General features: G+C 43.6%; 1 protein-coding gene and 1 long non-coding RNA gene across 2 annotated transcripts in view; one reads left to right on the plus strand and one right to left on the minus strand.

The window, feature by feature from the left end:
* Nucleotides 1–14,440, plus strand: part of LOC139536287 (E3 ubiquitin-protein ligase rnf213-alpha-like) — a 66,556-nt gene that overhangs the window by 26,252 nt on the left and 25,864 nt on the right. The window contains exons 18-28 of the mRNA XM_071336696.1: nt 338–511; nt 2,336–2,488; nt 2,627–3,225; nt 3,333–3,492; nt 3,616–3,833; nt 4,103–4,240; nt 4,441–4,602; nt 8,457–9,747; nt 9,997–10,181; nt 10,271–10,426; nt 10,813–14,415. Coding sequence (XP_071192797.1) covers nt 338–511; nt 2,336–2,488; nt 2,627–3,225; nt 3,333–3,492; nt 3,616–3,833; nt 4,103–4,240; nt 4,441–4,602; nt 8,457–9,747; nt 9,997–10,181; nt 10,271–10,426; nt 10,813–14,415 — 6,839 coding nt within the window. The remainder of the gene's footprint in view (nt 1–337; nt 512–2,335; nt 2,489–2,626; nt 3,226–3,332; nt 3,493–3,615; nt 3,834–4,102; nt 4,241–4,440; nt 4,603–8,456; nt 9,748–9,996; nt 10,182–10,270; nt 10,427–10,812; nt 14,416–14,440) is intronic.
* LOC139536288 (uncharacterized) lies at nt 3,827–5,782 on the minus strand. The gene is made up of 3 exons (XR_011667284.1): nt 5,580–5,782; nt 4,390–4,555; nt 3,827–4,190 (listed from the first exon to the last, which is right to left on the minus strand). It is a non-coding gene; the product is annotated as an uncharacterized lncRNA (long non-coding RNA).

Here is a 14,440-nt window from a genome sequence, read left to right on the forward strand (position 1 = left end):
CTGATCTCAACCCCATAGAACACCTTTGGGGTGAATTGGAATGCCGACTGTGACCCAGGCCTAATCGCCCAACATCAGTGCCTGACCTCACTAATGCTCTTGTGGCTGAATGGAAGCAAGTCCCCGCAGCAATGTTCCAACATCTAGTGGAAAGCCTTCCCAGAAGAGTGTAAGTTGTTATAGCAGCAAAGGGGGGACCAACTCCATATTAATGCCCATGATTTTGGAATGAGATGTTCGACGAGCAGGTGTCCACATACTTTTGGTCAGTGTATTTACATTTGAGTGCATTTTCCAAATGTCCACTTAAACATACTAACTATGTTTTGTATTACAGGTGAAAATCTGAAAATGATTGACCATTTGTCAGACGATGCTAAAAAGCGGATGGTTGTGGCAAGATCTGCGTTCAGTTCTGTCTCAGATAAAGTCATCAACGGCAACATCCAGATGAAGACTCTCAGTAAAGTCCTCTCAAGGAGAACAACATTCATTGAGCTTTTGAAGATAGGTGATTGTCAGAAGAATATACCAAATTAAGACATTTAAGTATAAATATTGCTTTAATCCTACTGTAGTAGACAGGAAAACCTCTCCAGATCGAAAGTTTAATGACATCCAATAAAGAGTTAATCTACTGTGTTGTTGGGAGGTTGGTTCTGTTTAAGGTCCAAATTACAGGCAAAATATTCATAGTATTATAAAACTGAAAAAGTTTTTGGTCTTGGTTTGGTTTCAGGTCTTCGTCACTTCACCTTACATCAAAATAAGTCCCCCAAATGACTTTCTGGCAACTCATGCATAAACAGTGCATCCGGAAACTATTCAGACCCCTTTACTTTTCCCACATTTTGTTACATTACAGCCCTATTCTAAAATGGATTACATTTTTGTTCCACCTCATCAATAAACCATAATGACAAGGCAAAAACAGAAATTTTGCAAATGTATTAAAAATAAAAACAGAAATACCTTATTTACATAAGTATTCAGACCCTTGGCTATGAGACTCAAAATTGAGCATCCTGTTTCCATTGATCATCCTTGAGATGTTTCTACAACTTGATTGGAGTCAACCTGTGGTAAATTCAATTGATTGGACATGATTTGGAAAGGCACACGCCTGTCTATATAAGACCCCACAGTTGACAGTGCATGTCAGAGCAAAAACCAAGCCACGAGGTCGAAGGAATTGTCCGTAGAGCTCCGAGACAGGATTGTATTCTTAAATGGAAGAAGTTTGGAACCACCAAGACTTCCTAGAGCTGGCTGCCTGGCCAAACTGAGCAATCGGGGAGAAGGGCCTTGGTCAGGGAGGTGATCAAGAACCCAATGGTCACTCTGACAGAGCTCCAGAGTTCGTCTGTGGAGATGGGAGAAACTTCCAGAAGGACGACCATATCTGCAGAGACGGAAGCCACCCGTCAGTAAAAGGCACATGACAGCCCGCTTGGAGTTTGCCGAAAGGCACCTAAAGGACTCTCTGACCATGAGAAACAAGATTCTCTGGTCTAATGAAACCAAGATTGAACTATTTTGGCCTGAATGCCAAGCGTCATGTCTGGAGGAAACCTGGCACCATCCCTACGGTGAAGCATGGTGGTGGCAGCATCATGCTGCGAGGATGTTTTTCAGTGGCAGGGACTGGGAGACTACTCAGGATCGTGGGAAAAATGAACGGAGCAAAGTACAGAGAGATCCTTGATAAAAACCTGCTCCAGAGCACTCAGGACCTCAGACTTGGGTGAAGGTTCACCTTCCAATAGGAAAACGACCCTAAGCACACATCCAAGATAATGCAGGAGTGGCTTTGGGACAGGTCTCTGAATGTCCTTGAGTGGCCCAGCCAGAGCCCGGACTTGAGCTTGTAGAGTCATACCCAAGAAGACTCAAGGTTGTAATCGCTGCCTAAGGTGCTTCAACAAAGTACTGAGTAAAGGGTCTGAATACTTTTGTAAATGTGATATTTCAGTTTTTGTTTGATAAATTAGCAAAAATGTCTACAAACCTGTTTTTGGTTTGTCAATATGGGGTATTGTGTGTAGATTGATGACGGGGAAAAAACGATTTAATCCATTTTAGAATAAGGCTGTAACAACAAAATGTGGGCAAGCCAAGGGGTCTGAATACTTTCCGAATGCACAGTTTATTGCTAAGTATGCGTGCTTGCTAGCAATGCCAAAAGGGGACTTTTATTTAGATCTGAGGTTAAGTGGTTGTTACTCAAAAAGTCTTGATCTGTTGAGGTTCTCCTGGTTACTCGTCAAAGGAACCACATTGAGCTCAAAGTATCGTCTTCATTGTTTGTTTTTTATTATATATATATTTTTTACAGATGGCCTGTGTGAAGATGGTCGTTGTAAGGACGACACCACTATGAACAGATTACTGAGATTTAGAGAAGAGGAAATGGAGGCAGTGAACAGTTACAAGAAGATGGTTGAGGGCCTAATTATAATTTGTCTCCAACTCCAGGAGCATGTGAAAGGTGAGTTAAATTATATTTGATAAGGGTATACATTAAAGCTTATGTTATTGGTACTGTTTATCAAATATTTGATGATGTATGACTGCAAGATGTAACAGCCTTGGTCATGGTTCTCATTGATGTCATATTAATCCACAGTCGATGTGAAAGAGCTGGAGCTCAAAAACCAAAAGAACATAGATCAGATGACGCTGGATGAATTCATGGAAGTTCACAGACTTGACGGGCACACCTCTGACGTAACTGGGGAGGTCACATACTTTAACCTCTGTAATGCCACCAGGCAGATGGCATTTAAACTAAATGCTGTCAGGGAAAGCTTCATTTTTGCTATGTGCTTGGAGAATCAAGCCAAAGAACTTTCCCACAACCATATTGACACTGACGAGATAGAAGTGTACACTCTTGATGTGATCCACAGCAAAATATTCCAGGGTTGCTATGATAATTACGAGAGGATCTATGAGAGTTTGAAATCTGGCACTTTATCATTGGAGGATGTGGATAGCATCTTTGAAGTCTACAAAGACAAGTACGATGAGATGAAAAGTGATCTGGAGATCATGTGCAGAATCAACTTGTCTGATGATCGAAGATGGATCAGGAGGCGAATCGAGCAGATCCAACAGTACCATGACCTTCATCAAGCATTGGATTCAGCCAAGGTCATTATGGATGTCAGAAAGACAATCTGTCCTCAAGGGGACTTCAAAGTGCTACAGAGTTTGCTGGATGTGGTGAGTAAGGAAAATTCTCAAACAGTCCACATGTGTTCAATCAATGCACCTTTCCCAGCATTAGGCTACTACTGTATATTTATATATATATATTACAATGTTTCCAGAGTAATGCAGACTTTAAGGAGAAGAGTCTGAATCACATTGATGACAATTTGATGGAGACTAAAAAGGTTCTTGAGGACATCACAGAACCTCGCAGACTGTGTCTTCAGGAGCTTGGCCTTTGGGGGAACTTTGTCAAATGGGTCAAAGAAGCTCTTGAAGGTAAGGTCATATCAAGACAGAAAGAGCAGCACCAGTAGTAGCCAACTAGGTTGTTTGCCATTACTAATTCAAACCGTTTTTACATGGAAAAAGGGATAAATGTTTCATGTTTTGCCATTGCAGATATCAATGAGCTGAAAGTGTTTGTCGACCTGGCCTCCATCTCTGCTGGAGAGAACGACTTGGATGTGGACCGTGTAGCCTGTTTCCATGATGCTGTTCTTGGTTACTCCTCGATGCTGTATGGGTTACCACAAAATGCTGACTTTAATGCCTTCAAGGAGGCTTTGACAAAACTATGGAAGGCGCTTGGAAGTGACAGCAACATACCAAATAAGCTGGTAAGATGTTCTGACAATTATGACATATTTAGTATATTTATATTTAATATTTGGGGAAAAGCTTGTCGAACCAGCAAGCAGAAAGGCTGCTATTGGATTAAATGCGGAGTGGATTTTCAGAAGTGTTTGATTTGCAGAGCAGCATTTACTGGCCTGAATACATACACATCTAAATTATATAAGCCTTCACAATCTTAGCATGCCATTAGGTTTGGAACTTGAACTCAAGTTTAAACCACATTCTATGATTGATTCCTCCCTGATTGCAGCGGGATACTGCACGCCATTTGGACTGGTTGAAAACTGTGAAGGACAGCCATGGGTCTGTGGAACTCTCTTCTCTTTCTCTGGCCACGTCTATCAACACAAGAGGCATCTATGTTATTGATGCACATAACCAGAAGAAGGTCTGTTCAATCATTTAAACATGTTTTTAGAGACAATTGAATGATTATTTCACGTTTTTTTTGTTTAAATATTGTCATTATGGAGTCAATGTCTATATTTGTACTCATGTTTGCCATTGACAAATATCTGTAAGTACTCTCCTGAATACCTGCAGCGGTAGATTGACATGTTGGAACTTGTCCATTGTTTTCTCCTTTAGCTGAGTTTAGACACTGCCCTAAAGCTACAGGTTCCAGACCAGCAGGAAGAAGGTCAGATGCGCAACTACTCCTTAGAAGACCTGAGAGATCTGCAAAACAAGCTGATGCTGATGTCTGGAAAGGGGGAGCAAAGCCAGAGTGAGGTGGATCACTTTACTGAGGTAAGGGGATTGGACACCAAGTGAACCATCACAAACCTGAAATGATAATTTACTGAAAATGTTTATTAATTAGATTATCATGCTACCACAGGCTCCTTACGACATGCATTGACATATTACAATAAATATGGTTCTCTTTCAATTATTCACTTCAATATCTCACATTAACACCTCGAAACACCTACTCTCGAAATAATCAAAAGCATCTGATGGAGACAGACAGGTAGTGGCGAATGAGGTGAGTCCCTCACCTTCCTTAAAAGCCCTCCTGCCCTCTGGTTACTCTTCCTCACGAAGAGAATTACTCTCTAGCTCTCCTCAGATTGACTGGATCCCTGTTTTGCTGCTGAGCTGCTCACAAGTGAACTGTGAATAATATCGAGCATAGGTCTTCAGACCCTGTCGAGAGGTTGACTACTGACCTGAAAGGTGTTTTGTTTAGAAATTCCTTTTCTACTTCTCAGTCTATGTTGGTAGATAGCTTCATGGCTAGCTATTGAGATTCGGTTAGCCCATGTTGCGAGGCTAACTTAGCTAGCCTAACCTCACTAGCAAGCTAACCTCACTAGCATACCCTACCTGCAACACGGTAGCATTGCTAGCTCCCTTCTCTCATCTAGTTTAACCTACGTTCACCCATTGTGTTAACTCAGTCTCACGGCTCCTTCGGTCGCGTGAGCACACTATTTGGTCCCCGGTTTCCTTCCGCCAGCACTAAGCTATCCACGGCACACCTTCACCACGAGCTAGCTGCTAGCTAGCTAACGCCCCACTAGCTTCATGGCTATAGCGTTCTACTGTGCTTATTATTGCCTGCTGTAAGCCTCAAGGCTTCTAACTAGCTAGCGTATTACACCGCTTACACAAGCTACTATTTGCTACTATTTTCTAGCCTACGCTGTCTACAGATTGTTCTTACAACAGGCTTCTACTGCTATCCCATTCAAGTACGAGCCTAGCACTCAAAGAAGACCCACGCTCTTGTGCTTGGGGTTCCATGATTGCAAGAAAACAATTCCTCCCTCTATGCATCAATTGCCTGGGTAAGGAACAAGAAGGGTTCGATGCCCCTGAGTCCTGTGAGCACTGCAAACTGCTGACGAGGGCAGGTCTGAAGTGCAGGCTTAAATGTGCTTCAATCTCGGTAGCCCCCCTCGCCTACGAGCCAACAGGCTGTTGGATTCCATCACTACCAACATCATTGTGGGCTGCTCGATGTTGAGAGATTTTGGCCTACCTACGGTCTGTAGACCGATCAAGGTCCACTGTCACCAATGAGCCCGTGGCCATGACATCAAGTCTATCCTGCCCACGACTCTGACCTACTACTCCAATATTGACACCATTGTCACTCACATAGGTTTTAACGACCTTCAGGGGAGGACTAAAAACGAAGACCCTTGCCTTGCACAGGGAAAATAATAATTATCTCTGCCCCCCCCTGGGCCCACCCATAACCGCGGCCATACTCTGGCCCTGGTTATTACCAAGAGGCTTTCTACTGGGCCCATCCATAACCGCGGCCATACTCTGGCCCTGGTTATTACCAAGAGGCTTTCTACTGGGCCCACCCATAACCACAGCCATACTCTGGCCCTGGTTATTACCAAGGGGGTTTCTACTGGGCCCACCCATAACCACAGCCATACTCTGGCCCTGGTTATTACCAAGGGGCTTTCTACTGGGCCCACCCATAACCACAGCCATACTCTGGCCCTGGTTATTACCAAGAGGCTTTCTACTGGGCCCACCCATAACCACGGCCATACTCTGGCCCTGGTTATTACCAAGAGGGTTTCTACTGGGCCCACCCATAACCGCGGCCATACTCTGGACCTGGTTATTACCAAGAGGGTTTCTACTGGGCCCACCCATAACCACAGCCATACTCTGGACCTGGTTATTACCAAGGGGCTTTCCACTGGGCCCACCCATAACCGCAGCCATACTCTGGCCCTGGTTATTACCAAGGGGCTTTGTGTTGACATATCCTCTATTGTTGATGTTGCTTTATCTGATCATCACTGTGTATTTTTTACTACCTTGTTGCCCATAGCACAGAGTAATACTGAACGCATTGTTAAAAAACACTATCTATCTCAGAAGTTGCTACAGATTTTATTGAGTGTATGAATAGTACTCCAACACTTATTCTGCCTTCCTCTTGTGATGATTTAGTTGATAACTTTAATAGCAAATGAAGGGCAAACATTGATGCCATACAGTAGCTCCAGTTAAATTGAAAAAGGCCACATCCAAATGGAGAGCCCCTTGGATGAGTGAGGAAACAAATACATTATAGAGAAATTGCAGAAAGGCAGAGCGGAAGTGGAGAAAGTCAAAGTTGCAGGTCCATTATGATATTCTGAGAGAGCAATTTTGCATATATAACAAGGCAATTAGAAAGGCCAGACGGGCAAATGGTTCTAACTTCAGAATGAGTTGAGAGTGCTCTTCCCGATAATACTACCCCCGGATATTTCAGAGATAAGATAACAAACATTAGGCTGGGTATCAGTCAAGCAAGACCTGATGAGAAGTTTGATGATATGTGCCCTAGCCTATCACGCAAAGGCACTATGGATTTACTTTCCCTGGTTGACACAGACATGCTCAGGAAAGTGAGGAAAGTGGTATCACAATTTAAGTACCTGCCGTCTCAATCCTATCCCCACCACCTTCTTCAAACTGTTTTTAGTTACATATCTGAAGAAGTGCAAGCTATTGTTAATCACTCCCTATTCACAGTCACTTTCCTCACTGTACTAAAAACTGCTATGGTGAAACCCCTTCTGAAGAAAAGTTATCTAGATTCTTCTGCTCTTGGAAATGTTTGGCCAATTTCCAACCTTCCATTCTTAAGCAAAATTCTGGAGAAATTGGTTTTCAAACAGCTAAATGATTTTTGAAAAATTCCAATCTGGTTTTTGGGCCCACCACAGCACAGAGACAGCCTTAGTTAATGTGGTAAATGATCTTAGAGCCAACACAGATGCCAAACAGATCTCTGTCCTTGGATTTAAGTGCTGCATTTGACACTGTTGACCATGATGTCCTTCTGGACAGACAGGAGAAGTTGGGTGGCCTCTCCGGTCCAGCCAGTTCTAAATTGGTTTAGGACCTATTTAACCGGTCAAGCGTTTTTTGTCACCCTTGGTGAATATAACTCAGAGAAAATACCTATCACATGTGACGTTCCACATGGTTTGATTTTGGGTCCGGTAAAGCACATCCAATTTTACATTGCACACTCACGGGCTATAAATATAAAACACCAGGTAAAAAACCTACGTGTTATTTTAGATTCTGAACTCAATTTGGAATCACACATTAGGAATGTGACCCACATACACAGATGCCCTTCCTCACCTTCTTGGTGCGTACTCCCTCGATTTCGGGCCTCTGAGGGTTGCTGACGTTGGGCCTACGGAGAGCATGTCTTTGCGATATGGCAGTTGGCTATATCCCCAGATGTGAAATATAGAAACAAATAATTGAAAGAGAACTTAAGGTTACTCGCATAACCCTGGTTCTCTGATATTATGAGTGATATATCGCACCGCATTTCCATGCTTGCAAGAGCGCAAGGGAGCAACACATGCTTGAGAATAATCAGAGGGCTGGAGAGTGGTCCTTTTAACGAAGGTGAGGGGCTCACCTGATTCGCACTCTACCTCTACCTGTCAGATGCTTTTGCTAGGTTCTTCGGAGAGTAGGTGTTCCTAGCGAAACCCCACATGTGAGATATCTCACTCATAATATCAGAGAACCAGGGTTATGCAAGTAACCTTACGTTTCATGTGCAGAAACTGAACTGAATTTTTAGACACCAAATTGCCATCTTATCTTCTCAGGTTTTTGACAGTGTCCAGAGGCTAGCTGTAGCATTTGTAGATCTTTATGCTGCTGGGAACCCACTTTTTAGGGTTTGGGAGGCCAAGATTTACTGCAATATGGAAAGTGACACTGGTGTCATAATGGACTTCAACCTTGGCAACATCCTAAGAAAGATCATGGTGGAGGGCAATGCAGTCAAACAGCTTACAGACCTGTGCAGGAAGATAGAGATGTGTTTGGATGACTGGAATAGATTCATGGACAAACAGAGATCTCAGCACTATTACCTCAACTATTACACAGCAGAGCAGATAGTCTACCTTTGTAATGTTTTGACCGAAAATAATCTGAACAAGAAATTGGAGGAAAACGTCTTGATGATGCTCTCTTTCATCAAACCTGACTGCTCTGTGTCAGAAGTGTGGGAGTCATGGATGACTTTTCAGAACCACGCCATGAATACAGCGGGCCAAGAGGAAGACACCAGTTGTCAGACTTTTATTGACCTTCAAAGTGACATGGAAAACTTAGATTCCTTTTTTGCAGGTGAGAGAAAATGTGCCATTGATGTTCTACAGAGCGTTGTAGACCAGGCTGTTGGTTTACGAAAACTGGATCTGGTCTGGGATGCTTACATGAAAGACATGAGGAACATTATCCAGTACTCTTTAGACATCAGAAGCCTAGGCAGTCTGCTAGAGGTGTTGGCCAACAAACAGAGCCAGGAACAAGACGAGGAAGAGGAGCTTTTAGAATCAAGTGAGAATACAGTCAGTAGAAAGCTCCCAAAAGGCTTCTTCACTGGTCAACCTAATCTCATAATCTGCCCACAAGATAAAATCTTGACCGCAAGCGTCTGCTTATATATGACCAGTGATGATGAGCAGCTGCCTACCTACGATGAAGTCCTCCTGTGTACCCCTGTCACGTCATATGAGCAAGTGGAGCTTTTCTTCAGACGATGTCTCACACCGGGCTACATGGGTGAGAAGATCTATACCTTGCTCTTCGCAGACCAGTTGAGCTATGAGGTGAGCTATGCAGTGGAGAAGTTCTTTCAGAAACTGAGTTCATGTTCCAGGAGCAACTATAGGCTGGTGATCATCTGCAGCACAGAAAGAGAGCACACGTACATCCCCTCTGCCTTCAGTCACTTCAAACGGGACATTGTGCCTCAGGAGTCCCCTGGACGGATACAGAAATACCTGTCCCGGCACTACACTGTCCCCTCACACCAGGCCAGTGCTGCATCTGTGTTCAAAGGTAGACACTTTGTTGGGATTGTGTCTTCCAAGAGGGCTGGAGTTGGTGAGTTTATTGAGTTTTGTCACTTTACATGATCCTATGGTGTCTGATATTGGTATTCCAATGTAATCGTGGTAAAAAAAGAATACAAAAATTATTTGATATTCAGTATTTTTACGTGTTGAATTTCATGAACACTTATGCATTCATACTCACAATAATACTATGAGTTTTCAAACAGAAATTCTTCAATGCCCGTACATTTGACCTAAGTCTTTGTAGAGCTGAATCAAATGTTTTATTTATCTGCAGGAAAATCGCTGTACATACAAAGGTTGTATGATAAACTGGAGGGAACCATGAGAATAGGAACCACATTCCACAAATGCATTCGCTTAATTGAGCCCAAGGTTGATGAGCATATCATTCTTCGGTCCTTGTTTGACACACCAGAGAAGAAGGAACACAAAGTCTTTCATTTTGATGTCACATCCTCAGTAAGGATACTTGGTATTGTTAAGATATTGAAAATGTTTATATTTATCTGTTTCAGGTGCTTTATATGCTTGCTATTTATGTTATTCAGGTACAGAAAGGACTGCATGAATTTCTGTTCAAACTCTTCTTCCTGCGTTACCTGGCCGATTCGGATGGACTAATGTGGAAATGCAGCAGCAAGGACTTGTATGTCATCGAGACACTACAATCCACACATGAACTGCCCAGATCTGCCTCAAGAGCTGTAAGTGACAATCTATTTGTATTTTGTCATGTCATGTGAAACGATTGGATGTATACAGTTAAATGTCCCTACCAAACCACCAGTGGCTAGTGTGTTAACATTCAATTATAACTCGATATTGAAGGGGATACATCACCCAAATTACGAAATCACATAATATTTTCTTTATCTTGAATGTAGTCTATGGGGTGGAGTCTACAACCCAATATTTGGCTTTGTTTACTTAGATACGGTCACCTACGGCTAGCATTAACATGGTTTTCACACAGTAATTGTAGTATATCGTAAAACTAGTTATTATATACTTTTTGTGTTAGACGTCCCATTTGTGTTGTGTAGCTAGGGTTTGTCAAAATACTTAATATGGCATGTATTTGTCTGTCTAGGATCCGATGGGACACGTTCCTCTCTTTGAGGTCTTTCCAAAGGTCTTCTGCCGTCCCCCAAAAGAGGTTATGGGGTTGGAAATGAGAAAAGGAGATGATCCAGAGCTGAAAAGTGAAGATCCACTCATGGATGACCAGTGTTTTAGGAGTGAGGCCTTTCAAAGACCATACCAGTATTTAACACGGTTCTACAGGGGTGAGAATCTTGACAGCTTCACCTACCAAAGAGTTGAAGGAACTCATGCAGAGTGCCTTCAAATGCTCTTCATCTACTGTGGCATAAGTGATCCGTCCTGGGCAGAGCTGAGGAACTTTGCCTGGTTCCTCAATCTTCAGTTGCTAGACTGTGAGACATCGGCCTTCTGTAACTTTCAGTTTGTTGGAGACACTCTTAGGGGATTCAGAAACTTTGTGGTTGACTTCATGATCTTGATGGCCAAGGACTTTGCCACTCCATCTCTCTGCATCACTGACCAGAGCCATGGGAGGCAGCAGATGGACCTCAATGGACTCAACGAAAGGGATCTAGCCCCGTTCCTCATCCGGAAGAGATGGGAATCAGAACCGCATCCATACATCTTCTTCAATGATGACCATGCATCCATGACCTTCATTGGATTTCACCTACGGGAGAACAAGAAGAATGGGGTTGATGCCATTAATCCATCAACAAATGTGGTGATCAAGAGAAACATTATGACCAAAGATCTGTACAATGCCCTGAGACGTCAAAGAGTTCCATTTAACATTGACTTTGACCAACTTTCTCGGGCAGATAAGATTGTGCGTCTATGTCGTGTGCTGGGGATCAAGTGGCCAACAGACCCTGATGAAACATATGAACTCACTACTGACAACATACTGAAGATGATGGCAATTCACATGAGGTTCAGATGTGGCATTCCAGTCATCATAATGGGGGAGACTGGCTGTGGGAAGACACGACTCATCAAGTTCCTGTGTGACTTGAGAAGGAGTGGAGTGCCCACAGAGAACATGAAACTGGTCAAAGTTCACGGAGGAACTACATCTGACATGATCTACACCAAAGTGCACGAGGCAGAGGCTGTTGCGGTTGCCAATAAGGAGAAACATGGTTTTGATTCTGTTCTTTTCCTTGATGAAGCTAATACCACGGAAGCTATAAGCAGCATTAAGGAGATCCTGTGTGACAACACTGTGCAAGGACAACAACTTGGCTCCCAAACTGGACTGCAGATCATTGCTGCATGCAACCCTTACAGGAAACACACAGATGAGATGATCAAGAGGCTGGAAAAAGCTGGTTTGGGTTACAGGGTCCGAGCTGAAGAGACTGAAGAAAGACTTGGATCAATCCCTCTTCGGCAGCTGGTGTATAGGGTCCAAGTGCTGCCCCCAAGCATGATTCCTCTGGTGTGGGACTTTGGACAACTCAATGACCACACAGAGAATATGTACATCCAGCAGATTGTGCAGAGAGTTGTGGAAAGAAATTCAATCAAACGAGTATCCATCAAGATGATCACTGATGTACTGTCGTCATCGCAGAGATTTATGCGACAGAGGAAAGACGAATGCAGCTTTGTCAGTCTCAGGGATGTGGAGCGCTGCATGCAAGTGTTTGTGTGGTTCTACAAGAACCACTCAATGTTTTCTGAAGAGTTAAGGGCATTCTTCCAGAAACAACCCCGGGAGGAGAGGAACAGGCGTGACCAGGTACCCCCACCTGCTAATGATCCAGTTAATTGGTCGCTGTTGATGGCTGTTGGTGTGTGTTATCAAGCCTGTTTAGAGACAAAAGGTGAGTACCAGAAAGAAATCTGCAAATTCTTTCCCCGTGTCCTCCCCTCAAAAATGAAGCAGGAAATCTCACTCATGCAGGATCTTCTCCTAAGTGGGGTCCCAATGGGAGAGACAATAGCAAGAAACAAGGCTTTGAAAGAGAATGTCTTCATGATGGTGATCTGCATTGAGCTACGAATCCCCCTGTTTCTGGTTGGCAAGCCTGGGAGCTCCAAATCTCTGTCCAAAACTCTGGTTGCAGATGCCATGCAGGGCCAAGCTGCACATTCTGAGCTGTACAAAAGACTGAAACAAATTCATCTGGTGTCCTTTCAGTGCAGCCCTCACTCCACGCCAGAGGGAATCATCAACACATTCAAGCAATGTGCCCGTTTCCAAGAGAGCAAGAATTTGGAGGAGTACATCTCTGTTGTTGTGCTAGATGAGATCGGATTAGCAGAAGACTCCCCCAAAATGCCTCTGAAAACACTGCACCCCTTACTGGAGGAAGGCTGCATTGATGACGAGCCACTGCCCCATAAGAGGGTTGGATTCATTGGTATCTCCAATTGGGCCTTGGACCCTGCTAAGATGAACAGAGGCCTCTTTGTGTCCCGTGGTGACCCAGACCAGAATGAGCTATTCGAAAGTGCGAAAGGCATATGCTCATCTGACAAGATGATTCTGGAGAAGGTTAAGCACCTCTTCAAACCCTTTGCCAAAGCATATATGAAGACTTGCAAGAAAGGCAAAGGGTTTTTCGGCTTACGTGATTACTACAGTCTGGTCAAGATGATGTTTGCCATCACCAAGATCTCTAAGCAGAGCCCTGGTGTGAACCAAATCATTGAAGCAGTCCTGAGGAACTTCAGTGGAAGGGATGATGTGGACGCAGTGCGTATATTCACCAAAGAGCTGCCGGGCCAATTCATTCAACCTGATTTGGATGGGATCAGCACTATTGATCTGGTGAAACAAAACATAATTCCAATTTGCCAAGACGAGGAGTGCCGATACCTTCTTGTCCTCACCAAAAACTATGCCGCCCTCCAGATTCTACAGCAGACATTCTTCTCAGACCAGAGACATCCAGAGATTATCTTTGGTTCCAGCTTCCCAAAGGATCAAGAGTACACTCAGATCTGCAGAAATATCAACAGAGTGAAGATCTGCATGGAAACTGGCCAGACTGTTGTGCTTCTGAACCTTCAGAATCTGTACGAAAGTCTCTACGACGCTCTCAACCAATACTATGTTTCACTTGGGGGTCAGAAGTATGTCGATCTTGGATTGGGAACCCATCGTGTGAAGTGCAGAGTTCACAAAAACTTCAGGCTTATTGTCATTGAAGAGAAGGAGGTGGTCTACACACAGTTCCCGATTCCCTTGATAAACAGACTGGAGAAGCACTACCTGGACATCAACACTGTCCTCAAGAATGAAGGGAAGGAGATTGTCAAACAACTTCAGGAATGGGTCAAAGTGTTTGTCTCTTTGAAAAAACAGCAATCCAAGACAAACAGATATCTTCCAACGGATGTCTTCATTGGCTACCACTCAGACACATGCTCCTCTGTAGTCCTTCAAGTTACAGAGAAGATGAAAGATGAATCTGACATTTCTGACCCTCAAAGAAGAGTCCTGGATGAAGCCAAGTTCATCATGCTGAACTGTGCCACTCCAGATTCTGTCATTCGTCTGGATGGGACCAAATTGTCTGATGTTGAGAAAGAGAAACTGACACAAATATATTTTGAGGAGCAGAAGCACAGATCCCTGGCTGACTTCATTGTATCTCACACACGGCTGGAGGAATGGTGCCATGCCCACTTTACAGAGGTAATTCACTTGACTATTTTATATT

This window comes from Salvelinus alpinus, chromosome 12 (genome assembly GCF_045679555.1).
Source record: "Salvelinus alpinus chromosome 12, SLU_Salpinus.1, whole genome shotgun sequence".
NCBI classification, from domain to species: domain Eukaryota; kingdom Metazoa; phylum Chordata; class Actinopteri; order Salmoniformes; family Salmonidae; genus Salvelinus; species Salvelinus alpinus.